The 26,838-nt window shown below is 41.3% G+C and overlaps 1 protein-coding gene and 1 long non-coding RNA gene across 2 annotated transcripts in view; both read left to right on the top strand.

The window, feature by feature from the left end:
* Positions 1 to 26,838, top strand: part of LOC134220747 (uncharacterized) — a 150,877-nt gene that overhangs the window by 60,026 nt on the left and 64,013 nt on the right. The window lies entirely within an intron of this gene.
* Positions 9,390 to 18,119, top strand: LOC134227829 (intraflagellar transport protein 56). Its single transcript, XM_062709510.1, has 3 exons — positions 9,390 to 10,073; positions 16,220 to 16,360; positions 16,427 to 18,119. Exons 1-3 carry the CDS (start codon positions 9,390 to 9,392, stop codon positions 17,939 to 17,941), a joined length of 2,340 nt encoding a protein of 779 aa, XP_062565494.1. The 3' UTR covers positions 17,942 to 18,119.

The following is a 26,838-nucleotide window of genomic DNA, read 5'->3' as shown; positions in this document are numbered from 1 at the left end:
AGAGGAAGTAACTGGTGGAGACCATCAAGAAGAATAAGAAGAAAGTCAGATGCAGGAAGTAAACGAGAAGCAGAGACCGGATAGTGACGATGAGCATATTGAAAGGACGTTCGGGATTGCAAACTGTTCGCAGTTGGTTAACGACTTCAAGGTAGTCATGAAGGAAAAAACACGGAAGCTAGAGGCGAGCCAGCGTTGGGCACAATTTGCTTCATCTGGATCCACCGAGCGCGCCCCTCCGAGAAAGAGCTCTCGAAAGACCACAAAATGATTGTTTTCTCCTGAATGTTAAATTAATCCCTTTGTATTATTTAAATTGTATTTGGCTCCGTAAAGTTTTCAGAAAACGCCTGAGCCTTGATAAATAAACGAATAGTAAAAAAAAGGACCTCAGAGGCCATGTGCATAATTTACGATTTAGATATGGCTAAACCGGATAGTCTAAGATTTCCATAGCATACTGGAGTTCAGACGAACTGGTGTACCAAGACAACTGGGCTCGAAAAAAGTCAAGAGGTTATGCGCATGGTTCACGATTTAGATATGTCCAAACCGTGTATTCTACTTCTAAAAATCAACTGAGGTCGGTACAAAATCAATAGTAAGCCATATTCTCCATCCAGGCCAGGATTTACGATTTAGATATGTCCAAGCCGGATAATCTAAGTTGTCCAGAAGTTCAGACCAATTGATCTACCAAATCAATTGGGCTTGTTACAAAATAAATAGCAACCCATGGTGTCTATATAGGCCCATGGAATCCTCCAGTTCGTTCGAATCGCGCCGGGTACTAAGACAAGATGATGGACTTTCGTGCCTGTTGTTCAACATTGCGCTGGAAGGTGTCATGCGGAGAGCCGGGTGTAAAAGCCGGGGTACGGTTTTTAATAAATCCAGTCAATTTATTTGTTTCGCGGATGACATTGACATTGTCGGCCGAATATTTGCAAAGGTGGCAGAACTGTACGCTCGCCGGAAACGTGAAGCAACTAAAATTGGACTGGTTGTGAATGCGTCAAAGACAAAGTACATGCTTGCGAGCGAGGATGGAGAGATGCGGCCTCGAACCGTGTATTGTTGCGTCAAATTGTTGATTCAGTGTTATATGTTTAGATGTAAACTAAATAAATGAATGAAAGGCTCGTTTAATTGCGAAACCGCGTTGTTTGGGCAGCATGGCATGAAAGCAAAGTTACCTATTATTTATTTGTCGTACCATAGCATTATAGAGCACAACCCTCACGGACCAAAATTGGTACAAATGGTAGCGTTTACGTTGAGGTTCTGAGTTCGAGTCTCTAGTATATGTTTCGTTCAATATTTTTTGTTGTAATAATTTTTATTTCTAATTGATCCTTATCTTAGCAGACATTGATTAGTTTCTTGACAAGTGCTCGAAATTAATTTATTGTTTTTTTTTTGGTGATAATTATACTACTCAAAGCGAAAGAGAGTGGATGAAAGTAATGAAGATACAGATTCGATTGACACCGCAAGCGAGCAGCAAGTGTGAAATGAATAGAAACTGAAAATTAGCAGAGGGTCATATGAGAGAACAAGCATTTTTGAATTCGCTGTTATTCTGTCTAACGTCCAACCAGGAACGGCTTGGATAGTGAAGTGGTGATCACTGTACCAAGACAGGCAAAATAACAGCGATCTCATCCTGCTAATGTGCTGTTTTGCAAGCGTACGCAAACGTATCCATTCTGCTCAGCTCTTTATGGTTATGGTTACCTGTGGTTTCTTGGTCGCGATGTTATGGCTTATGGATAGGAGCTATGGTTGCTAACGGTCGTCATCAAACGGAACAGTAGAAAAAACTAAGCATACCTTGGGGCACTGCATGGGCTGCTTTGTCTCTTTCTCGCTGTAAAGAAATTAGAAAACAACAAGGCCAGTAAATGTCAAAATTTATGAAGAACAAAATAGAAAGAGAATTTTCCGTGCAGTGCCCTATTGATCATCATGACCAACGCCAAGCCTGGTCGTGACAAGTTTAACTCACCTCACTTCGTCCGGGATAAATCCGCAATCGTCTTCACGGGGATGTACAATGGATGCCCTCTCCTGAGGTCATTGATCCACAAACACTAAGTGAGCGTCGTACTCCGAGTAATGAAAGAACCCCAGAGCAGCACAATACAGTTGTATTTAGTTGCAGTATCTCAAAATCTTACTTGACGTTATCGTACATAAGTAACAGAAACTGCTCTATAACAATATCAGGTAGTGTGCGATTCCTCGCCGTAGATGGCAGATGTGTAGGAAGCAGGCATCACCGGTTACTTGTAGTTGCTCTTGGGTAGCTTAAGGAATATTGTTATGAATATATTGTTAAAATGAAGAGAGCTGAAGCTACTAGCGACATCAATATTGTTTTGTTTCTTTGTGAGGCGATTCCTTTATATCTAATCCAACAGGTTATGGGTCCAGGCGTGGTTCTGATTCCGATGTTATCGCAGTGGGGTCATAAATCGGCCGCATCAGTCACGTGAGGTAGTATGATCATAGTCATGGAGGCGATTGTAACTGCAAGAGGCCACTGCACGCTCACTGCAACTAATGGGAATCAATCATCGATGACAATCTGGGTGAAAGGTGTATAGTCATAAATACCGATCTAGACTGATCGGTAGACGTTGCTTCCGGCCTCGGTGAGCCACCGCTTAACGAACGATCCATAGCAGCTGGAGTGGTGCGGTGGATCTATTGACGTTGAGAGGGGATTGTTGCTCTTCGTACGGGGACGCTGAGGCCCGATGGGACGAGATTGATAGGATCCCTCGGACCGTATCTGAGCTTGTGTAATTATCTTATCGTAGATTTTATAAATATATCTACCGTCCTCCGTAGCTTAGCGGGTACTGATGAGCCCAAATTCCCAACATTAGCCGAACTCTTACAAATCATTTTCTCGGAACTAGCTCTTTTCCACATATTGTTTGGCATCTACACGAATCTATGACAAACGACGGTCGAAAGACAAAAGGTCGAAAGGACAAAAGGCCGAAAGGCAGAAGGTTGAAAAGACAAAAGGTCGAGAGGACAAAAGGTCGAAAAAACAACGTCGAAAGGGACAGAAGGTCGAAAGGACAAAAGGTCGAAAGCCACAAAAGGTCGATTGGGACAAAAATTCGAAAAGGACAAAATGACAAAAAGGACAGGAGGTCGAAAAAGACAAAAGGTCGAAAACGACTAAATGTTGAACTGGACAAAGGGTCTATCAAGAACAAATTCATAACAAGTTGGATGTATTTCAAAGGAATTTGTGAAATACATTTAATTTCAAGCAGAACTAACACACTAATCTCATCAATCAATCAAAGTTGATGAATGAGCAATTTTCAAAGAAGGAGTAATTACTATGAAACAAACTTATACATATCTAGATAGTTCTGTTACAAATAAAAAAGATTGTTGATTTAGAAAATGAATAAAACTTGTATTGTGCGAGACAGAGTGGCCTACACAGTTGGTGAAAAAAATGCTCTTTTATTTTCCCTATTTTTAACAATTAAATAAAATTTATTCAATGAGTGCACGCAGGCGCGCGCATTGAAAATATACCGACGTGTAATACACGCTGGTGTATTTGATGTGCGCGTGCTCCATCTATTAGTTGTACTCACTGATTGAATTTTATTTAATTATTTAAAATTGTGAAAAATAAAAGAGCAGAGTTTTGCCAACTGTGTAAGACAACTCTGATGCGAGATTGATTCTCTCCGTTTCTGTTTCTTGTCTATTTCGACCTTTTGTCTCTTTCGACATGTTGTGTTTTATGTCTTGTTTTTTTACCTTTTGTCCCGTTCGACGTTTTGTCCTTTCGACCTTTTGTCCCGTTTGACATTTATTCCTTTCGACCTTTTGTCCCTTTCGAACTTTTGTCCATTTCGACCATTTGTCCCTTCGACCTTTTATCTTTCGACCTTTTGTCCCTAACCCCATCTACACACATACTTCGTCAGCAACTGCGCACTGAGCTGCGGAGAACGATGGTGGTATTTCGTAGCTTAGTAGGGAAATTACCTGTCTAGCATACAGGGAACGAGGGTTAAAACCTCACCGGATTTCGATTTTAGCGACGCCTGTCGACTATGAACATTAGGGACACACGCTCCAACATGTTGTACAACTTCGACTACGCCTCCAGGAAATTTGGTTCGATTGGAGTAAAGTCGGACTGTTTAATGTACTCACGGTACCCTTTGTACCGGCGAGCCACCAGCGAAATGATGGTATTACGCCAACCGTGCCAATTGCGGCGAAGGCGGAGTTCACTCGTGGACTACTATTGATCCAAAACGCTTTATTGCTGCTCAATGACGATTGCCTAGACGGTGCGTGCACCGTGGTGGTTGGTCCCGAACTGGTACTGAGAATAAGACGCGCGCGCGCCTGCGGAAAATGGCGCAGATGACGACGATGGGGATCGTCGATGGCTTGATGTTGGACTCGCTACGGGTCATAGCGAAGAAAAAAAGTTTTCGTTGGCTACTCATATCGGAACGGTCACAGTGGTTCCATTCCCATAGAAGGGCGGCCATAAATATAAAATGTTACAAACAACTAGTATTTTTTATGCATCGAGTATATTTTGAATTGGCAAATCTATTATCTATTATCTATTATATTGTTGCGAGCAAATCCACTAAGATTAGTGCCTAAAAAGTGAGTAAGAATTTTTCTTGTGAAGAAATATATTTTAGCCATAACTCTAAAGCCAATAGTCCGATTGGGCCAATTTTCAATACGAAACAATGCGGTGGTTCCCTTCCGGCGCGGGAGAGTGGATTTTAAACAGCGTTTTCCCGATGCGAAAAAGCCATTTTTTAATATAATCTTTTTACTTCTTACTTCTTATTATTTTCTATTCGAATTACTCTGAATTCATTCGAAAGGTTTTATTGGCCATCACATTCGTTACTCAACCTGACACTTTATGCCAATCAATGTGCTACAAATGTGTAAAGGGCAATGTGACCCTTCTGTACGAAGTTGTTTACGATATCGAGGAAGCATTCGCTCAAAAGCAACCATGATTGGGTGCTTTCTTCAATATTGTTGTTAGGCTTTTTTAAGGAGTGTTTATACAGCACTTACACATCATCCCATCATCGTATCATTTGTTACTTTTTGTGAAGGTAAAAAATGATAGCGGTGTGAGGTAAGGTTGCGTCTGCGACGTTCTCATCATCAAATCCCGACGTTTCGTTGAATTCTCAGAAGGAAAACCAGATCAGTAACGATGCCGATGAGTGGCGTTGTGAGTTGGAGAAAATACTGATTGTGAGTAACTTTAATATGAAATTCTTCCAAAGTCAACTGCATACAGAAAATGCTCAAGCTGCAGATGTCAAGGACAATAATCTAGCTTGGATCTCATTTCCAACAAAAAGTTGTAGTCCTACGTTATCTGGCGGCAAAAGTTAGGTTCGAAGGAAATAAATTACTATCCGGTTCCTACTCAATGCAAGTATGTTTTGGAAGAAGCACATTTTAGCAGCTAGATCTCATGCGGCGGCTGTCCTCCTGTAGCTTGGCGTTCCAAAATAGCGCTAATGGACCGTAATAAAACGGAAATAAATTGACACCGAAGCAGTCGAGAGGATGAAACCATCCGATCGAACCCACCGACGACCGTCTTTGGCTAGTTTGCAATGTTCTTTCGATTCCGTTTCGCTTGTTTTACCAAGAGTTGGCAAAGTGCAGCCAAACAGTTTTTCTCGTCGCCAGAGAGGTTGTCTGTGGTTTTCTTAGTAGCGCTCGGAATGCATTCTCGGTTCTGCTTTACGGGACAGGAGCGTTTGCACAAAACTCTTTAAATTGCAATTTATCACACTGCTGATCGAACAGCGGAATAGCGAACCCTTGCAACGTGCATCTGGATGTGAATGGGATGCGCTGAAATCATTCGAGTGGTGCATGATTGCTCGAGCATTAAGTTTTCGGTGTACAGTTGGATCGCCTACAATATGTCAAAAATGAATTTGCTGCAATAGGAATCTTATGGCTTTCCAATGCAGTCTTGAGATCGCCAATTTGAATGCACTTGAGCATATTCTCAACCCAAATCAGCCAAAAGCGTTTGGCTTTGGGATTCTCACTAAATGATGCTTTATGCAGTAAAGTATTGATGTAGAAGGTAACCGTTTGCTAGGAGAGTTGACTGTATTACATTTGGGCGGAATATTCGAATCAACTGCAACGAGCAAATGAGTAATTGAGTGCCTTTTTAATCAAGTGGTGATTGAGCGTGATTTATGAAAACCATGTGCGCTTTTCAGTTTAATTGCAAGTAAAATTTGATGATTCAATGACCAACCATCATTATTTAATGCCATTTGAATGCCTCTTGAAAAATTGATTCTCTATCAATTGGGCAGGATAAGTAGTACTTTGATTATTCCGATAGAGAACATTGTTTGAGGTAGGAGATAATTGCTTACTTCAGTTTTCAAGTAGATCGGGCATAAAAAACTCGTGTAATTGTGACACAGTTTGAGATGAAACCAAGGTATCGATAATTCTTTCTTTCTTTCTTATTGGCATTACATCCCCACACTGGACAGAACCGCCTCGCAGCTTAGTGTTCATTGTACTTCCACAGTTATTAACTGTGAGGTTTCTAAGCCAGGTTACCATTTTTGCATTCGTATATCATGAGGCTAGCACGATGATTCTTTTATGCCCAGGGAAGTCGAGACAATTTATTGCCTAGACCGAAAATTGCCTAGACCGGCATCGGAAATCGAACCCAGCCACCCTCAGCACCAGGGATGGTAAACGTTTGAAAATTGTATCTTGACTGTTGACAATTAGCTGACATTAGTAAAGATTAGTGTTTGAATGAAATTTCTGTGTTTATTATCGTTTGTGTACAAAATTTGAGAAGTTGTCGTCGGCGATAACTCGCCTACTGTTTTCACGTAAAAAATTGCGATCAATTCTCGCTTAACTTTTCAAAAGGACCTAAGTAACATTTTTTTCATGAATTAATTTGATCAGTGCAAACGAAAGCTTTCATGTTTTTCTGTTGATTGCACTATTCAAATTAATTCATGAAAAAAAATGTTACTTAGGTCCTTTTGAAAAGTTAAGCGAAAATTGTCGTCTGATAATGATTCTGCACAACACTGCTCAGCATGGTCTTGCTTCATAACCACGCATCTTACCGCTAGGCTAACGAGGGCGGGTTAGAGACAAATGGTCGAAAGACAAAAGGTCGGAAGGACAAAAGGTCGAAGGGACAAATGGTCGAAAAGGACAAAAGGTTGAAAGGGACCAAAGGTCGAAAGGACAAAACGTCAAACGGGACAAAAGGTCGAAAAGAACAAAAGGTAAAAATTGACAAGAAACTGCAACGGAGAAAATCAATCTCACACAATACATGTTTTTAAATCAACAATCTTTTTTATCTCTTACGGAACTATCTAGGTATTCGTAACATTTTTTTATAGTAATTACTCCTTCTTTGAAAACTGCTTAATCTTCAACTTTGATGAGATGAGTGTATTACTTTCTGCTTGAAGGAAAATGCATTCCACAAATTCCTTTGAAATACACCCAACTTGTTATCAACTTGTTCTTGATCGATCTTTTGTTTCTTTCGACCTTTTAGAACTTTTATTCCTTTTAGACCTTTTTCGAACTTCAGTCCCTTTACGACCTGTTGTCCTCTTCGACCTTTTGTTCCTTTCGACCTTTTGTCCCGCAGTCTAGCAGTAACCTGCTAGAATTGGAAATGAACTATAAAAGCCCGTTTCTTACATCCAATTAGAAATTCCATCAGTTGCTTTCTCCTATCTATCACATTGGCAGCTCGTTAACCAAGACGGACCTTTGCCTCTCGAACCTAACCCAAAAATTCCAATAAATTCCGTATGAACTCGTGGCAAGTGCAGAGGTACATTCGGCTTGCAGTGGGCGAGTGATTGCATCATTTCCTCCCCCTTCCCTACACTGTCTTGCATTCTGACGTGGCAGACGCCAGTAGGACCTAACAAATGATCACCAGTACTTGTACATTGAAGATGTGTGCTAGTCCCAAGCAAACATCTGTTGGTTCTCTGTGCAAGAAAAGCTGATCTGGTCATAATGGAGTAGCAACTACGAGCAGTCAATCAAGCTCAAGCTCAAGCTTTCGACCTTTTGTCTTTTCGACCTTATGTCCCTTTCGATGTATGTGTATGTATTTTTTTTTTGAGTTATGACACTTTCGTCTGGACTTCCTCGCAAAACTGCTTGTAAACATTCACCATCTCCCCTTGCGGCCTGCTAGGGGGATTGGGCTCTGGGGATCACGCCTGCTAAGTTACCTTCCACAATTAGGTTATCTTGCTTATATGGAAACCACCCCCCCCCCACAACTTGACGTCTCCAGTATATTGTCAGTGTACCCCGAAAAATTGGTTCAGGTGGTTCTGTCAAACTTACTTATTTTGGGAGCATTTCTCGATTATGGCGTAAAAGGTTAAAGATAAACCTATTTTTTTTTTATTATTTATTATAACACAATTGCATTACTTATTAGTTATTTTGGTATATGCTCGTATATACTCGAGCACTATGGGGCTGCGTGCTTAAAATATAGATATCACTACAACGTGGATTGTTGCTGGATTGTTCGAAACAATTATTTATAGGGGTACCATCCCGGGAACAACTTGACATCTGTAGTACAATCGCTGTACCCCGAAACTTTGGTTTAAGTTTAATTGGTTCTGTCAAACTTGTGATTTCATTTTATGAAAAAAAGTGAAAAAGAAGAAAGCAAGAGCAAAAGCGAAAAATGTTTCCCTTGCAGGAAGAAGAAGTTTTCAAAACTGGATGTGGCTATGAGAGAGTTATCCGAAGCCAATTCCAGTAACGTTCATCTAACGGAAGACCTGACGAAGGCTCAAGAAACAATCTGATCATTGCAAGTCAGCCTATCGTCAGCCAGAAGCGAATGTGGGGATATGAACAGCGTTGTATTCGAGAATATGCCATCCAGTACAAGACTCCAAAACAGACGGCAGAATGAATCAACGGTTGAACTAACACAGTTTATGACTTCGATGAATCAAATTTCCATTTCATCGATTAACATGCCAGAATGTAAGCCGAGTATTGAGGGTGAAGACATCACCAGACTTGATTTTGACGCGTGGCAAGATTTATTAGTAAATTCGTTGAAGTTGGCAGGAGTAACTGACGAGGGGACCAAATTCGTCGTTTTCAAGGTCAAGGCGGGGCTGAAACTCCTTGAAGTCTACTGGGCAACAGAATCAACAAGTGCGGCTCCCAATGAAGAAATGCGCCCCTTTTCGAACGCAATGTATCGCCTCAAAGCATATTTTGCGTCGTCGTCAGACGTTATGCTGTAACGTCGGTAGCTGGTTCGTATGAACCAGTTGTCCAAGGAGTCGGATTTGACGTTCATCGGGACAGTGGGTCTTGCAGCGAAGCAGTGTGAGTATGCAGAAGAAAAGCAGTTTGAAGAGGTGTTAAGTACTGTAGCTGAACAAGCGAAGCACAAGGAAGTAAGAATTGCGGCTCTCAAGATGATGAGCCGAAAAGGTTCACTCGCGGATTTTATCGATAAAGTTCGCGAAATTGAGACAATCCGTTTAAATGAGGAGTACGTGTCCAAAAAGCAGGCAGTCACGGAGTCCGATGTACTTTCGGTAAACGCTGTAGAATCATCGAAGGGGCTATCGCGGTATGCTAGTAGTAACTCGACACCCGCCTACGGTAGAACGCCATACCAACGATCTTTATTGCGTGGAGGACGAGGACAGCGACCAGCAAGAGGAGGCACAGTCTGGCGAGGATCGAGCTCTCAAGTGCCACAACGCTGTACGCGGTGCAATAGTATTTACCACGCAGCGGAAAGATGTTTTGCAATCAATATGACCTGTCACAATTGCGGTGGCGTTGGTCACCTCATTAGGGCCTGCAATAAACCAGTCGCACCAAGAGCTAGGAGGCTACAAGATGACCGAAAACTGGATGAAGATTTGTTGGAAGTGGCCGCGGTCGCAGCCAAACACGAAGCAAAGTCCGGGGAAGAGAACATTGAGAAATCCGTAAGTGAACTATAAATTTATTCAATTTGTATCACCTGCGGGCAAATGTGAAGCACAGTTTTTTCTTAAACTAATGTTAATAAAATCAATGAATTTTGGATTATCAAATTGCATGCATTTCTTTTACAACTTAAATTACCCAGAAGTATAACCAGTGAAAAAATGATGATTTGTGTATGATTGAGAGCATTGTAACTTCTGCACATGATATGTGAGAACGTGAAAATAATGGCATTTCCTACAAATCATTGCGCGTTAATAGTCGATTTTCATACGTAGTGTTTAAAAAATGTTAACCAATAGAGATATTGCGAAAACTTTTCTCAAATTCAATAAGAATCATGACCGCTTAGTTCAACGGGTTTTGAGAAAGCTGAAAGGAAGCTCAAAAACAATTCCATTCAATTCGAAAAACTGGATTAAACAATTTACTCGACGTTGGATATCAGCTCACAAAGTTGAAAGCATTTCTACGATCGAAATTTGGAATGGTTGGATTTAACGATGTGTCAATATAATTTTGTCTATAAAGTCGGAAAACCCAGATTACACCACCTAGCGGTGACGATGCTTCCCTCGATTCAATCGTTAGGTTTCGCCTTAGTGTGATACACATAATAAATAATTGCCTACATTACGGCTGAAATGGTAGCCTTTCGGTACAACTTTGTCGTACGAATAAGGCAAAAATTTGTTATAGGTAGGGGAAGTGCACCGGTTTTGGCCAACTTAGTGCCTAATTTGGCCAACCCTGAAAAATACATATTTTTCCAAAATAATCGATCAGTTAAAAGCAGCGTTGAAGCGTGAGGGATATATCTCTTGTTGGAGCTAATAAAACACTTGCGAATTGCTTTATTTTTGGAGTTATTCGCAAAATTGGCCAAATTAGGAACATGGCCAAAACCGGTACAGTTCTCCTATATGGTCTAAAAAAGTACATGTTATAAATACAATTCCAATAGTTTTATTTTGCGCGTATGCCCTGAACACTTTCCCAGTGAATTTTTCATATAAACAATGTAAAGTCGGAGAGGAATTGAATACAATGTATTATGTATGTATATAAGTAAATATCCACATTAGTAAATTCTTGGCATGAAAAAGAGTTGAATTTTTGCTTGCGCTTTTCTTAAGCCACTTTTATGTTTAGAATAGATTAAATGTAAGCTTACATTTGCTTGATTCAGTTTGATAATCCGATACCAACATCGCAATCAGCAAATGCAACACCATCGTCAACTATGGTAGCCCATGCAACTTGTAACTTCTGAGGATCAATCGCAAAGAAAGGATGTAAATCCATCATATGTCCCTAGTAGCACAGCTTAGACGAGTTTGGTTGCAGCAACTCAAATATGACTAGATTTAGTTCCATATGAATCACAGAAACCTATTTATGACAAGTGTGTTACTCGGGGTCCTTCCGAGTATTCCTAAAAAGCGTGGACGTAAACAAAGTCCTTAGATCGACTTTTCGAACGTTCACAGCGTAGACGGTATTTCAGGTCGAAGAGAATCCTTTAGATCTGGTCAGCAGAGAAAGATACTCGTCAAGTTGTTTACCGACTGGTTAGTATTGATGTAATCCGTATATGTGAGATTGCGGAAGTAGCAGAAAAGCCACTATCATAAGCAACAGATTCTGGTGTGTTTGACCTCGTTGATAATGTTACAGGAGTAGTGGATTCTGCAAACAGATTTACCCACTATAATCAAGGTAGAATCACCGGCAAAGATGATTCGTTATTATAGGAACATTATATAACCCTCATGATAGAATCACATCCCGGAGATCATCTGAACCCACAATCAGATTATTTCTGTAGCATCAGGGACAAAAGGTCGAGACAAAAAAAATTGCGTCAAAAGTTCGAAGAACAAAAGGTCGAAAGGACAAAAGGTCTTTCTTTTTTATTCCTTCTTTCTTATATCTTCTTCCTTTTCCTTTCTATTCTCTTCTTTCTTTTTCCTACTTACTTCATATGTTTCCTTCCTTCTTTCTTCCTTCTTCCTTCCATATTTCATCTTTTTTATTTCTAACTTCTTTCTTTTTCTTTTATTCTTCCTTCCTTCCTTCCTTCATCTTTCTTCCTTCTTTCTACCTTTTTTCTTCCTTCTTTTTCCCTTCTTTCTTCCTACTTGCTTTCTTCTTTTTTTCCTCCTTTCTTCCTTCTTTCTTCCTTATTTCTTCTCTCTTTCTTCTTTCTCTTCTCCCCTTTTTTTCTTCCTTTTTGTTTCCTGTTTTTCTTCCTTCTTTCTTTTTACTTTCTTCCTTTTTTTCCTTCTTTACTATTTCTTTTTTTTCTTTTTTCTTCCTTCTTTAATCCTTCTTTCTTCCTTTCTTCCGTATGTCTTCTTTCCTTTATCCTTCTTTTTTCCTTCTTTCTTTTCTCTTCATTCCTTCCTTCTTTTTTCTTCTTTCTTTCTTCGTTCTTCCTTCTTCCATTCTTCCTTTTTTCTTCTTCATTTCTTCTTTTTTCTTCTTCCACCTTCTTTCTTCCTCCTTTTTTCTTTATTTTTTCCTTCTTTCTTCCTTCTTTCATCCTTTTTTTCCTTCTTCCTTTTTTCCTTCGTTCACCCTTCTTTCTTCTTTCTTCCTTATTTATCTCTTCTTTATTTCTTATTTCTTCCATCTTTCTTTTTATTTCTTCTTTCTTCCTCTTTCTTCCTACTTTCTCCCTTCTTTCTTTCTCCTCCTTCTTGATTCCTGATTTTCTTCCTACTTTCTTATTTTTTGTTCCTTCTTTCATTCTTTCTTCCTTCTTTCATCCTTCTTTCTTCCTTCTTTCATCCTTCTTTCTTCCTCATTTCTTCTATCTTTTTTCTCTTTTTCTGTTACTTCATTCTCCTTTTTTCTTTTGTTTTGCTTCATTATGTCATTTCTCCTTATTCCTTTCTTCTTTCTTCCTTCTTCTATTTTCCTTTTATCTTTCTTCTTCCTTCTTCCATCTTCATTCTTCTTGCTTTCTTTGTTCTTTTTCTTTCTTCCTTTCTCTTTCCTACTATATATATTTGATCCTTTCTTCTATTTTCCTTTTCACTTCTGATTTACCTCTCACTTTATACTTCTCCGTTCCTCACTTCTCACATCAGATTTTCACTTGCCACTTTGTACTTCTTATTTCTTCCTTTCCACTTCTCACTTCCTACTTTTCACTTTTCACTTCTCGCTTCTCATTTATCTATGCTCACTACTTCCATCTTGCATCTGACTCACAACTCCCAATTCATTTCTTATCCTTTTGTTCTTTCGACCTTTTGTCCTTCGACCTTTTGTCCATTCGACCTTTTGTCCTTTCGACCTTTTGACCCTTCGACCTTTTGTCCTTCGACCTTTTGACCTTCGACCTTTTGGCACAGATTCCTTTTGCTAACTAGTACTAATAGCCAACAACTCCAAACTAATAGTTTTGTAAAAGCTGGCAACCTTTTTTAACTTCGTAAATTTCGAATATCTGATCCAACGGGTAATCCTGCTATGACCACTAAGTCAGTGAATTTCAAAATAAACTTCAATATATTTCTAATTTCTATTTCTTCCAAACTACTTTGTAGCATATGATAGTTCTCCATATCACTCAGATTTCGTTGGAATAAGCATAACTTGTGGTCTTATGTGCACTGTCAATTGTATAAATTTCAAACTAAGTTAATTTTAATCAATTTTAATCAAAACTCACCCTGGGATTTTCTAGTTGACACCCTTTTTTTTCGAAGTCTCCTAGACGCGCTTTATGATTTTCCTAATCCCACACCATTCTACAGCGGCCTTTCAGATGCGCTTTGTGATTTTCCCAACCACAAACTTTTTTCTACTAGTCTTCTGAATGCGCTTTGTGATTTTCCAAACCACAATACATTTTCCAGCGGTCGTCCCGACGCGCTTTGCGGTTTTCTAAACCATAATCCCTTTTCCAGTGCTCTTCCAGACGTGCTTTGTGATTTTCCAAACCACAATCCATATCCAGCGGTCTTCCAGACGCGATTTGTGGTTTTGCAAACCACAATCCCTTTCCCAGCGTTCTCCCAGACGCGGTTTGTGATTTTCCAAACCACAGTTCGTTTTCCAGTGGTCTTCCAGACGCGTTTTGTGATTTTCCGAACCACAATCCATTTTCCAGTGGTCTCCAGTGATTTTCCAAACCACATTCCATTTCCAGCGGTCGTCCCGACACGCTTTATGATTTCCCATAACACAATCCACTTTCGAGCGGTCGTCCCGATGTGCTTTGTGATTTTCCAAACCACAATCCATTTTCCAGCGGTCGCCCCGACGCGCTTTGTAATTTTTCAAACCACAGTCCAATATGCCAGCGGTCGTCCGGACGGGCCTTGACAGACACGCATTGTGATTTTCCAAACCACAATCCATTTTCCAGTGGTCGTCCGTACGTGCTTTGTGATTTCCCATACCACAATCAATTCTCCAGCGGTCGTCCCGACACGCTTTGTGATTTCCCATACCATAATCCACTTTCGAGCGGTCGCCACGATGCGCTTTGTGATTTTCCATACCACAATCCATTTTTCAGTTGTCTTCCCGACGCGCTTTGTGATTTTCCAAGCCCCAATCCCTTTTCCAGCGCTCTCCCAGGCATGCTTTGTGATTTTCCAAACCACAATCCATTTTCCAGCGGACTTCACGACGCGCTTTGTGATTTTCCAAACCACAATCCATTTTCCAGCGGACTTCACGACGCGCTTTGTGATTTTCCAAACCACAATCCATTTGTCAGCGGTCACCCAGACGCGCTTTGTGATTTTCCATACCACAATCCACGTCCATCGTCCTGACGCGCTTTGTGAATTTCCAAACCACAATCCGTCTCCAGTGGTTTTCCAGACGCGTTTTGTGATTTTCCGAACCACAATCCATTTTCCAGTGGTCGTCCCGATGCGCTTTGTGATTTCCCACACCACAATCCACTTTTCAGCGGTCGTCCCGACGCGCTTTGTGATTTTCCAAACCACAATTCGTTTCCCAGTGGTCTCCAGTGATTTTCCAAACCACAAACCATTTTCCAGCGGTCGTCCCGACACGCTTTGTGATTTCCCTACCACAATCCACTTTCGAGCGGTCGTCTCGATGCGCTTTGTGATTTTCAAAAACACAATCCATTTTCCAGCGGTCGTCCTGACGCGCTTTGTAATTTTTCAAACCACAGTCCAATATGCCAGCGGTCGTCCGGACGGGCTTTGACAGACACGCATTGTGATTTTCCAAACCACAATCCATTTTCCAGTGGTCGTCCGGATGTGCTTTGTGATTTCCCATACCACAATCTATTTTCCAGCGGTCGTCCCGACACGCTTTGTGATTTCCCATACCACAATCCACTTTCAAGCGGTCATCACGATGCGCTTTGTGATTTTCCATACCACAATCCGTTTTCCAGCGGTCTTCCAGATGGGCTTTGTGATTTTCCAAACCACAATCCATTTTCCAGCGGTCGTCCCGACGCGCCTTGCGATTTTTCAAACCACGGTTAGCCAGAATCGCCTGAATTGCCCTCGCACAGGCTCTCCGTTTACCTTTCTAGTATTCCGGATTGTGATCCAACTTCTTTCTCTTATTTACTTTCTGTTTAAAACATAAACCTCGTGCAAAACGCACTAAAGGTGGTTCAACATAACACACTTGCATGAAAATAATCGATGGTGCTTATAGTGTTACCTGAAGATAGGGTGTCCATCAAAATAATGAAGGATGGTGATAGTTATTGTTTAGCTATATCAAGTGATATTGGCAACGTAATAAGCATCATTAGTGAAGGATATTTGAAAACCGACGATTATATGAGTCATTTTATGAATTGGGCCATTTTACTCCATGAGTGCGTTTTGTACTGTTTTCCCCAAACCAAAATTCGTCGAGCTGTGTCGATCAACAGCCCGCGGATCGACAGCCCGCTTGTACACAAGGGTAATAGAAAGACAAACACATTAATTTATGGGGGAAAACATTCTGCACGACCGCGCAAACGCCATCGTTACCATGTGCACTACTGCGCCAAACATTTGCTTGCCTACAATCGCTCTAAAAGCGGCATCGTAAATTAAAGTTAAAGTTAATTAAGAATGGTACGTGTTAAAAGTATTTAATCATTGAATAATATTTCAAATTTAATGCCTGTTGTTTCTAGATTCTGTCACGCACAAAGTCGGAATCAGCTAAGGGAAACCGAAATTCGGCAGGATCGAGCGGCTCAAAAACCGCTGCCATTCCCAGCTTCGAAGAGTTCCTTCTTCGCCGTGACTACGTGGGGGCTAAAACTGTTTTACAGGTAAAGGTTTTGCGCTATAAAAACGGTACACAAACTTAATAAAAATGCAAATAAAACTGTTTTCAGTGCTCAAAAGACTATGACGAAGTGTCCGATTCGCTGAAGGAGCTATGGACCGCATTTTGCAATTTCCACATTGGCGACTATAAGGACGCCTTACAGCAATATGAGAAAATGTACGCCCATGACAAATCGCAAAAAGAAGTGGCACTGAATGTGTGCGTTTGTATGTTCTATTTGGGGATGTATGAGGAAGCGCAAAAATTGGTTGAAGAGCTTCCGGAAAACCCCTTGAAAATACGATTGTTGTTTCATTTGGCGCATAAGTTGAGCGAGGAGGATCGATTGATGGAACTACATGGGTCCTTGAGAGATGTCGTTGAAGACCAATTAAGTCTGGCTGGGATGCACTACTTGCGATCGCACTATCAAGAAGCGATTGATATCTACAAGCGAGTTTTGCTGGATAACAAGGATCTGCTCGCCTTGAACGTTTATATTGCTATTTGCTACTACAAACTTGATTACTATGACATATCGCAGGAAGTTTTGGATTTGTATTTGAACCAACATGGGGATAGTACGATTGCAATCAATTTGAAAGCGTGCAATCGTTTCCGCTTATTCAACGGGAGAGCCGCTGAACAAGAAATTAAAAACATTGTCGATAATGGAACGTTCGGTGCTGATTTGATCAAGCATAATTTGGTTGTATTCCGCAATGGTGAAGGTGCTCTTCAAGTGCTGCCTCAACTAATCGACATTGTTCCGGAAGCTCGTCTCAATCTGGCGATCCATCATCTTCGACGGGGCGAGATACAAGAAGCCCATCAACTTATGAAAGAAGTTCAACCATCAGTCCCTCAGGAATATATTTTGAAGGGGGTAGTGCACGCCGCACTTGGACAAGAAACTGGATCAAAAGAACATCTGAAGAATGCCCAACAGTGTCTTCATCTGGTGGGAGGATCAGCGTCGGAATGCGACACTATCCCCGGGCGGCAAAGCATGGCCTCAGCATTCTTCCTCTACGGTCAATTTGAAGAAGTGCTTGTTTATCTAAACTCAATTCGCAGCTACTTCGTCAACGACGACGTATTTAACTACAATTATGCTCAAGCGAAAGCCGCCACCGGATACTACAAGGAAGCCGAAGAGCTGCTCCTTCAAATCCATGACATCTCAATCAAAACAGACCATACGTACGCCATGGTTCTGGCCAAATGTCACGTTCATTCTGGCCACGCAGACCAAGCGTGGAACATTTTCTTAACGAAAGACTCAACCCCAGAAGCGTTTGCCCTTCTGCAGCTCATCGCCAACGACAGCTATCGGGTGGGCGAGTTTTGGGTGGCAGCAAAAGCGTTCGATACCCTTGAGAAGTTGGATCCCAATCCGGAATACTGGGAAGGTAAAAGGGGAGCCTGTGCGGGGGCAATTCAAGCGATTCTGGCTAAACGATCCAGTGGGGCACCGCCGGGAGGAGTTGCCGAGGTGATTGCTTTACTGCGGGATTCGACAAATACACAGGCGGAAAGCATGCTGCGGACAATTAGACGCTTTGCCAGTAGCATCAAGTAGAAGCGGTGTGAGCGAGTAAAAGTTTCAACATTGATAGTTTGTTATTGATTGTGGGCTTTCTCTTGATGAGATATTATTCATTATATTGCGTCAACAAGTATTTGTTGACCAACTTTTCTGTGCATCGATTTATTTGTAACTGTCCGTGGGAGGTTTACTTATATTTCTATATTCAAAAGAGAAAGAAACACAACAGTTCTATCTATCATATTAGCAGATGATGAAATTCTTTGAAGCATGGGCTGGCTTAGTGCCAGTTGTTTACATATCTGAGATACGTGTATCCGACCAAATAAATTGAAATGAACAAAAAATTGAAGGAAGTGTTTACATTATACACTCAAACAGCGATTGTTAGATGTTGCTACAATTCTGTGTAAGAACCTACCAAAATGTGTAAAAACTCAGCACTCTCTTAATAAATAGATTCTTTACAAATTTTGTGTAGTATTTCACAATTAGGTAAGCCTTCTTTAAATATCTGTAAAAGAAGCAATGGTTATAGAGTTTTGGCACTTCTCTGTGGATCTCATTCGCCGATAGACTTAAAATCCCATAATAAACGTTTGCCCCGGATGTATTAGTTATGGTGGTTCAGGAACCTTCTTACAATACTACAAGTTTCAAGAATCACTGTCGTTTAGATGCTATGGAGGTTATAAGATAGTTTCAGCTCTCCTAAGGATCTCAGAATTTATTTCGGGACGATTCCGGTTGCTGAGATAACAACCGGAATTATACGCTCGTCCTCCAGGTGCCGCTACCTGCTTCAACTCCTTCGCCAAGTCGTGGTACTTCGTTATCTTGTTGGAGAATGTTGTTTGGACATTCCCAAGTAGCACATCTGATCGTAAATAAGTTGATGCAACTTCTTAACGACGACTTTCATTTCCCAATTTTAGTTGTCAGTTGCTACATACAACTCAATTACGACTGAAAAAGCGCAATAGGTGGAGCTATTATAAAACATATCTGTCGTTCAAACGTTATAGTTAGCTCAACCTGATCACAACCAATTTTTGACTTTTACTTGAAACATAGAAATATTATAATAGTTGAAGCTAGGTTGCATAGAAATAACAGAAACACAAAAACAGTTTGTTTTGTTGCGCTGTCATTTTCGCAATGGAAAGTAGCTTTCATATAAAATATGAATAAGCTTGACGCTAACTATTGTGGAATGAAGGAATTGAAGGAAAACATTCAACTGATAAAAATGAAATATGATATAATATCATAATTATGCCCTAAAAGTATGTGCGACTCAAAGTATATGGTAAATATACTCATTTTGCTTCCAAATAATAAACGCCCCGACGAAATTCGTTTAATTGATGATAAACTTGTGTTAGTAATAAATTTATTATTTTGTTCTTGGCCTGTTAGTGAGGCATACAATATAGCTCTGTGAATTATTCCAGATCTTATTGCGTTTTTTGGTTAATAATTGAGTATTTATCAGCAGTAAATGTTTTAATCTTGTGATTTATCTGCAGAGATTTCAAATTTTCAGCCATTTTTTGTTTATTGAAATTAGTACAGTGACATTCACAAGTGTTCCTACAACTCAAAATGAAATGGTAGCTTTGGCTTCATTATGTTGTCAATACAAGCGAGTGAAAATTTAAATGTTTTAAGCATTTTTTAAGCTCACTGTAGTCATTGTTAATTAGCTAAATATGGAAATTGCGATTGAAAAGGACCTTCCGTAGCCTACCGCTGCGATGTGCAGCTTTGGTAAGGACCATGCCGAAGGTAGATAGAATCGATTTTCAGTCCTATCAAGGACATTTTAACGACTTCATTTGGATATCAGGCAAAATCGTGTTAGCCTTCATCAGTTATGATTGTAAAAAGACATTGGAATTATTTTACTAATTTTCCCAGAACTATTTCCAGAAATACAACTATAGGAGCATCTAAGCGTCAATTGAAAAACAGGTTCATTAAATTTGCCAAATTACAATTTTCTAAAAAATATTTATGCAAAAATGGCTACTTTCTAAGCAGTAATTGTGGTTGTGCTCAATGAACGTTAAACTGCGACGCGGCACTGCCCCAGCGACCATGCAATCAAAGGACAAGTAAAAAGACACAGGCTTTGTTTTCGCAATTACTGATTCAGCTTGTAGAATAACACTTTTCCCTAAAAAAATCTTTTCGTATTCTATTTCTTTAGAAGAAATTCTCAAGTCTTCGTTTTTATTTTCAGGCTTTAGCCAACGTATTTAAAATTTTATTGAAATTTATCTGGTGTTGGAATTTTTACTAGATTACCTGTTTTCTTAACAGACATATGAGCAGTTTCAGCAAGAAATCTCGATTGCAATATTTTACGGAGCTGGATATCATATCATATGATATCAGTTATAACAGATTTACATTGGGTAAATGTTGAAATAAATATTTGAAGCTGTTGTGTACAAAACACGATACTGTTAGTCCTTGATTCGATAAACGGTTCATGTGTGTTTATCTGTGACCAGAAAACATTATGTGAGTAAATTACAATTTCATTTTTTTTATTCAGAATGTGAATGATATGTCAATAATTTTGATCATCACTGTTTAGTTCATGAAAGCCAACTTATGACATCAGAAAAGTGTTATAAACATGTTGCAAAGTCCGAGAATAATAGTATATCAGAAACATGTTAGCACCAGATGCGACTGATCGTTTCTGCAACGGTATAAGAACTTTACAGCACCAAACAGAAGTCGATAAGCGCAAGCAGCAAGCAAACAGCATGTCGTCGGCACATAGAATGTCAGTTGTTCCAACTATTATCTGTACCCAAAAAGTTATTTTAAATGCATCGTCTTGAGGTTAGAACTATGGAATTCTCATCATCATCTTTAAACTTTTTTCCATTCACCTGGAATATTCTGAGCATAATCCATAATCGGATCTCGGACATCGTATCTCCTATATACGATGATGTGGCTGGAATAGGATCACTATGGCCTCCATTATTTATAGACATCTTTCGACTTTTTCGTAGGATTGACGATTTGTTTCAGTAATTGCCAGAAAGAGATCTTTTTTTTTTTGCAAAAATGATCATCTCTTTCTAATATCTTATTCAATTTGCGAATTTTTTTTTCTTTGAGAACATTTTTCCAAATGAACCGGTGCCAGCGAAAGTGGTACATAAACCATTTTTGTCAATTTTAAGTTTTTTACACCAACGGCTTCTATTTGCAAAGATCTAGTAAGGGAATAACGAAAAAGTGATTTTTGGCAACTAAATCTGGAGATATGCACATTTTATTTTCTGGTATATATCACAATGGCCATTCCGTTGCCAGAAAAGTGGTACATGTACAGTTCCACCCACTAAAATCAGCTTATTTAAAAGAAAATTCAGCAACATGACTGTTTTCACAACAGATTTCAATCCTATTTTGAATTTCAAGATAGTTTACTGCCGTTCAGAATGATTTCAAAAATGTACATGTACCATTTCTACTGTCAACGTTTTTCGGTTTCTGTTTCCTTTTGTTCCCATTAATAGTGGTACATGTGCAATTTGATCCAATAAACTTGAAATTTGTCATAAACTTCGCTTATTTTTCACTACTATCTTTAGGCACATCAGTCATAACATGTTGATACAGTTTAGTTGCAAAAATTTGCAAATATGAATTTATTATTCGATGTTTTTGGGAAAATGCGTCTCCTGAAAAATTTACTCAATGTAACATGTACCACTTTCGCTGGCACCGGTTCAAATAATCTAGCCCAGTTACACCAAACATGTATTGAACATTATAGTTCCACCGTACAAAATCAAAGTTGTAAATAAATCAGATGCTTGTCAGACTTCAATAATAATGACTGAATTATAACTATCGTTCCAAATCATGTAGTCACTTAAGATTGTGACCCATGAAACATTTTCATAACGTGTTTACGATTTAGAGTTTCAAATAAACCTATTTATAACTTATATACAACACTTTTTTATTTTTTTTTATTTTGATCGATGTTGCAAGTGCTACTTGGGATGGTCTAGCGGTACAGCAATGTCGATGAGGGTTACCCGCTTCATTCCTTTGTCATAGACCACAATATTGGGCCAATTGGCACGAATGAGGACATCCGTTATGATCTCACGATCCCAGTACAGCTTCACGAAACTATTTTCCAGAACCGGGGCAGGCACATATTTGTAGTAGGCGACAAACTGGTGCACAATCTTAGCTACTTCGTTATGACGACCGAGATAGCCTAAAAGGCTGAACACCCTAACACGATATGTTCGATCGTCTCTCCTACTGAATTGCACTTCCTGCAGCGGTCCTCCACATTTTCGTGCAATATATAGTGCCGATAGTCCTTCCTCGCAGTTACCCGGTCCTGGATGGCTACCACGAATCCTTCTGTTTTTGAGAAGAGTTCACCCCGCACCAGCCACGTATTCGACGCCGCTTTGTCGATATATTCCAGCTCCAGTTGATGGGGGTGCGTCCCATGCAACTCCTTCTGCTTCCACGATGCGATCATCTCGTCGACAGATTTGATGTCGCAATTCAGCTGGTAGTCCTCCTGCGCCAGATGCAGGGCACTGAATCCGTGGTCAGCTTCACACACAGCGCGATAGATTTCGTGGCGGTTCTGGCTTTCCACGAAGTATCTTCGCAACTGCTGGATCTGGGAAACACATAGTGTTTGAATATCGGATCTTCCTCCTACTGTACGTGCCAGGATGACTCTCTTAATGGACAATTTTGGATGGCGCATGCGATGCTTAGTGAACGCCACTCGTACTGCTCGTTCTAACGCCTCCAAGTCAGTCTTGGTCCACATCACCACCCCGAAACTGTATGTCAACAAGGGCACAGCAAAATATATGGAATGACATTTATCGATACCAAACTCCATCGGATGTCGTTGCTGAATACCGTTACAAGCCGCAGAAATTGGTACAGCTTCTCCACAGATTCCGTAAACAGCTTCAAATCGTCCATAAAGAAGGTGTGGGTAATGTTTGTACTCCTTTCCCACTCTTCAAATGATATGTTGATTGAGTGCTCTGCTAAGAAGGTTCATGGCAAGGCAAAACCATAGAGGACCAAACTGCCCCTATTCGCATAAGCGTCCCATGTCAATTTTTTTCAGCTTGAGCAATATGCCGTTGAATTTTTCAAACTCATTTTGCATGGAGAAATACAAACAATTCTAATAAATTGGCAAAACCTTCAATCTTTATAAAAATTTGGCATCATATTCTTTATGTGTATACATTGCTATGGAACTATTAAATGGATCATAATTATATTTATTTTATGTGTAAAAGTGTATCAAAATTTGGAATGTGACTGTTGTGCGAATAAATAGTAAGATGGGACAAAACAAGCGTGTTTTGATTTTCAAATTTCTAGAACAAAGCCTACTATTTTATCGGTTTTTCTTAAAGATGGGGTCATTTAAAGCTTGTATCTGGCAGAAAATCAAAATCGTCAAAAATCGACATGGGACTCTTATGCGAATCGCGAAAGGAAAGGTATCGCCTTGGAGTATGCCCCTCCTGATGCTGAGAGTCCTGGACCATAACACTTTTTCTCCATTGGTAATGCGTAGGGATGTGCTCCACATCCCCATAGCGTGCCGCACTAGCCTGATGACGTTACCGTCTATCTTATACAACTGCAGTACCAACTGAGGTACTGAGTCGAATGTCTTTTTAAAGTCGATATATGCCATGCTCAGGTTCCTTTGCTTGTGGGTGGCCTGCCTAACAACGATTGCATCAATGATGACCTGATCCTTGCAGCCTCGTGTGTTACGTCGACAACCTTTTTGACTTGTTCCTCGGTCATCAGGTTTTTGACGTCGCAATGGTTTTGCACCCTCCTCGCTATTACCGATGACTTTGTAGAGACTCGAAAGGCACGTTATTGGTCTGTACTTATTTATTACGGAGTGAGCATGTGCAATACATAAAAGTCTTCTCTGCTCAGCTCGGTCCATGGCTGCCATTCGCCAACCACGCAGTCTGCGGAGGGTCTGCAAATCGTCCTACACCTGATCGATCCACCTTACCCGCTGTGCACATCACCTTCTTGTTCCCGTCGGATCGTTGTCGAGAACCATTTTCACTCGATTACTGTCCGACATTCTGGCAACGTGCCCGGCCCACCGCAGTCTTCAGATTTTCGCAGTGTGGTGACGGATGGTTCTTCCAACAGCTGACGCAACTCGTGGTTCGTTTGCCTCCTCCACGTACCGTCCGCCATCTGCACCCCACCATAGATGGTACGCAGCACTTTCCTTTCGAAAACTCCCAGTGCGCGTTGGTCCACCACGAGCATCGTCCAGGTCACGTGTCCATAGAGAACTACCGGTCTAATGAGCGTTTTGTAGATAGTCAGTTTGGTACGGCGGCGAATTCTATTCGATCGGAGCGTTTTGCGGAGTTCAAAGTACGTACAATTTACTGTCATGATTCGTCTTCAAATTTCTCTGGTGGTATCGTTATCGGCAGTCACCAGTGAGCCCAAGTACACGAATTCTTCAACCACCTCGATTTCGTCACTACTAATAGAAACTCGTGGTGGGTGGCTTACATTGACCTCTCTTGAGCCTCTTCCTATCATGTACTTCGTCTTCGACGTGTTGATGACTAGTCCAATCCGTTTAGCTTCGCTTTTCAGTCTGGTGTAGGCTTCCTCCATCCTCTCAAAGTTACGTGCCATGATAACAATGTCGTCGGCGAAACCAAATAACTGGACGGACTTCGTGAAAATTGTACTACTCGTGTCAATCCCTGCCCTTCGTATTACTCTCTCCAAAGCGATGTTGAATAGCAGACACGAAAGACCATCACCTTGCCGTAACCCTCTGCGCGTTTCGAAGGGACTCCAGAATGCTCCTGAAACTCGAACTACGCACATCACCCGATCCATCGTCGCCTTGATCCAGTTTATCCGGAAATCCGTTTTCGTGCATTAGCTGCCATAGCTGGTCCCGATCGATTGTATCATATGCGGCTTTGAAATCGATAAATAGATGATGTGTGAGCACGTTGTACTTGCGACATTTCTGCAATACCTGACGTACACCTGGTTTGTGGTAGAGCGTTCACCCATAAATCCCGCCTGGTACTGCCCCACGAACTCTCTTGCAATTGGTGTTAGTCGGTGGCATAATATTTGGGAGAGTATCTTGTAGGCGGCGTTCAGCAATGTGATTGCGCGATAGTTGCTACAATCCAGCTTATCGCCCTTTTGTAGATGGGACACACGACACCTTCCATCCAATCCTGCAGCAGAACCTCATCCTACCAAACCTTGGTAATCACCCAGTGTAGCGCTCTAGCCAGTGCCTCACCACCGTGTTTAAACAGCTCTCCTGGTAGTTGGTCAACTCCAGGGGCTTTATTGTTTTTTAGCCGGCCGATCTCCTCTTGGATATCCTGGAGATTCGGAGCAGGAAGTCGGATGTCCTGCGCGCGTGCTTCTAGGTTCATTGCCATACAGCCATCGTTGTCTGCCATATCACCATTCAGATGCTCTTCGTAGTCCTGCCGCCACCTTTGGATCACCTCACGCTCGTTTGTAAGAAGGTTCCCGTTTATGCCCTTACACATATCGGGCTATGTCACGTGGCCCTTACGTGACCGGTTTAACTTCTCATAGAACTTTCGTGCGTTATTAGCGCGGTACACTTCCCCTGTCTCTTCGCGGTCTCGATCTTCCTGCTGGCGCTTTTTCCTCCGAAAAATCGAGTTTTGTCTGTTCCGTGCCCGTTTGTATCGTGCCTCGTTCGCCCTCGTGCGGTGTTGCAGCAATCTCGCCCATGCTGCATTCTTCTCCTCAACTAACTGCTCCATTCGCCGTCATACCAGTCGTTTCTCTTATCCGGGGGCACCGTGCCTAGTGCAGCGACTGCGATGCTCCCAATTGCGGATCGAATATCTCTTCAGCCATCTTCGAGAGACGCTGCGCCTAGCTGCTCTTCCGTTGGGAGTGGCACTTCCAGCTGTTGCGCGTATTCTTGGGCTAGTCTACCGTCTTGTAGCCGCCCAATGTTAAGCCGCGGCGTCCGACTTCGACGCGTGTTGTACACCGTCGAGAGTTTTGAGCACAGGCATACTGCAACGAAGTAGTGGTCGGATTCAATATTCGCACTGCGGTAAGTGCGGACGTTCGTGATGTCGGAGAAGAATTTACCGTCGATTAGAACGTGGTCGATTTGGTTTTCCGTTTCTTGGTTAGGTGGTCTCCATGTGGCCTTGTGGATATTTTTGCGGGGAAAGAAGGTGCTTCGGATTAGCATTCCGCTGGAGGCTGCGAAGTTTATGCATCGTAGGCCGTTGTCATTCGATACGGTGTGCAGACTATCCGGTCCGATGACCGGTCTATACATTTCCTCCCTTCCTACTTGCGCGTTCATGTCACCGATGACGATTTTGACGTCCCGCAGTGGGCATCCATCGTATGTCTGCTTCAGCTGTGCGTAGAACGCTTCTTTCTCGTCAGGTCTCCCTTCGTGTGGGCAGTGCACGTTGATGATGCTATAGTTGAAGAAACGGCCTCTAATCCTCAGTTTGCACATCCTTGCGTTGATTGGCTGCCACCCAATCACGCGTTAGCGCATCTTACCCAGCACTATGAAGCCGGTTCCCAGCTAGTTGGTGGCGCCACAGCTTTGGTAGAAGGTAGCCGCTCGATGCCCGCTTTTCTGCACTTCCTGTACTGTCCAGCAAATCTCCTGCAGCGCCACGACGTCGAAGTTGCGGGGATGTAATTCATTGTAGATCATCCTGTCGCAACCTGCGAAACCTAGCGACTTGCAGTTCCATGTTCCAAGCTTCCAATCGTGATCCTTTATTCGTCGCCTAGGTCTTTGCCGATTATATCGAGTCGCATTATCTCTTATATTGTTCGTAATT

The sequence above is a fragment of the Armigeres subalbatus genome, chromosome 3, assembly GCF_024139115.2.
Source record: "Armigeres subalbatus isolate Guangzhou_Male chromosome 3, GZ_Asu_2, whole genome shotgun sequence".
Lineage (NCBI taxonomy): Eukaryota > Metazoa > Arthropoda > Insecta > Diptera > Culicidae > Armigeres > Armigeres subalbatus.
The sequence above is the reverse complement of the archived record's forward strand: the minus strand, read 5'-3'. Positions and strand labels throughout refer to the sequence as shown.

Excerpts from the sequence above, each read along its gene's own strand:
- LOC134227829 (XM_062709510.1), top strand. The coding sequence starts at position 9,390 with ATGAACCAGTTGTCCAAGGAGTCGGATTTGACGTTCATCGGGACAGTG. Across the intron at positions 10,074-16,219 it reads AAGAGAACATTGAGAAATCC|ATTCTGTCACGCACAAAGTC; the intron begins GTAAGTGAACTA and ends TGTTGTTTCTAG. Across the intron at positions 16,361-16,426 it reads GGGCTAAAACTGTTTTACAG|TGCTCAAAAGACTATGACGA; the intron begins GTAAAGGTTTTG and ends AACTGTTTTCAG.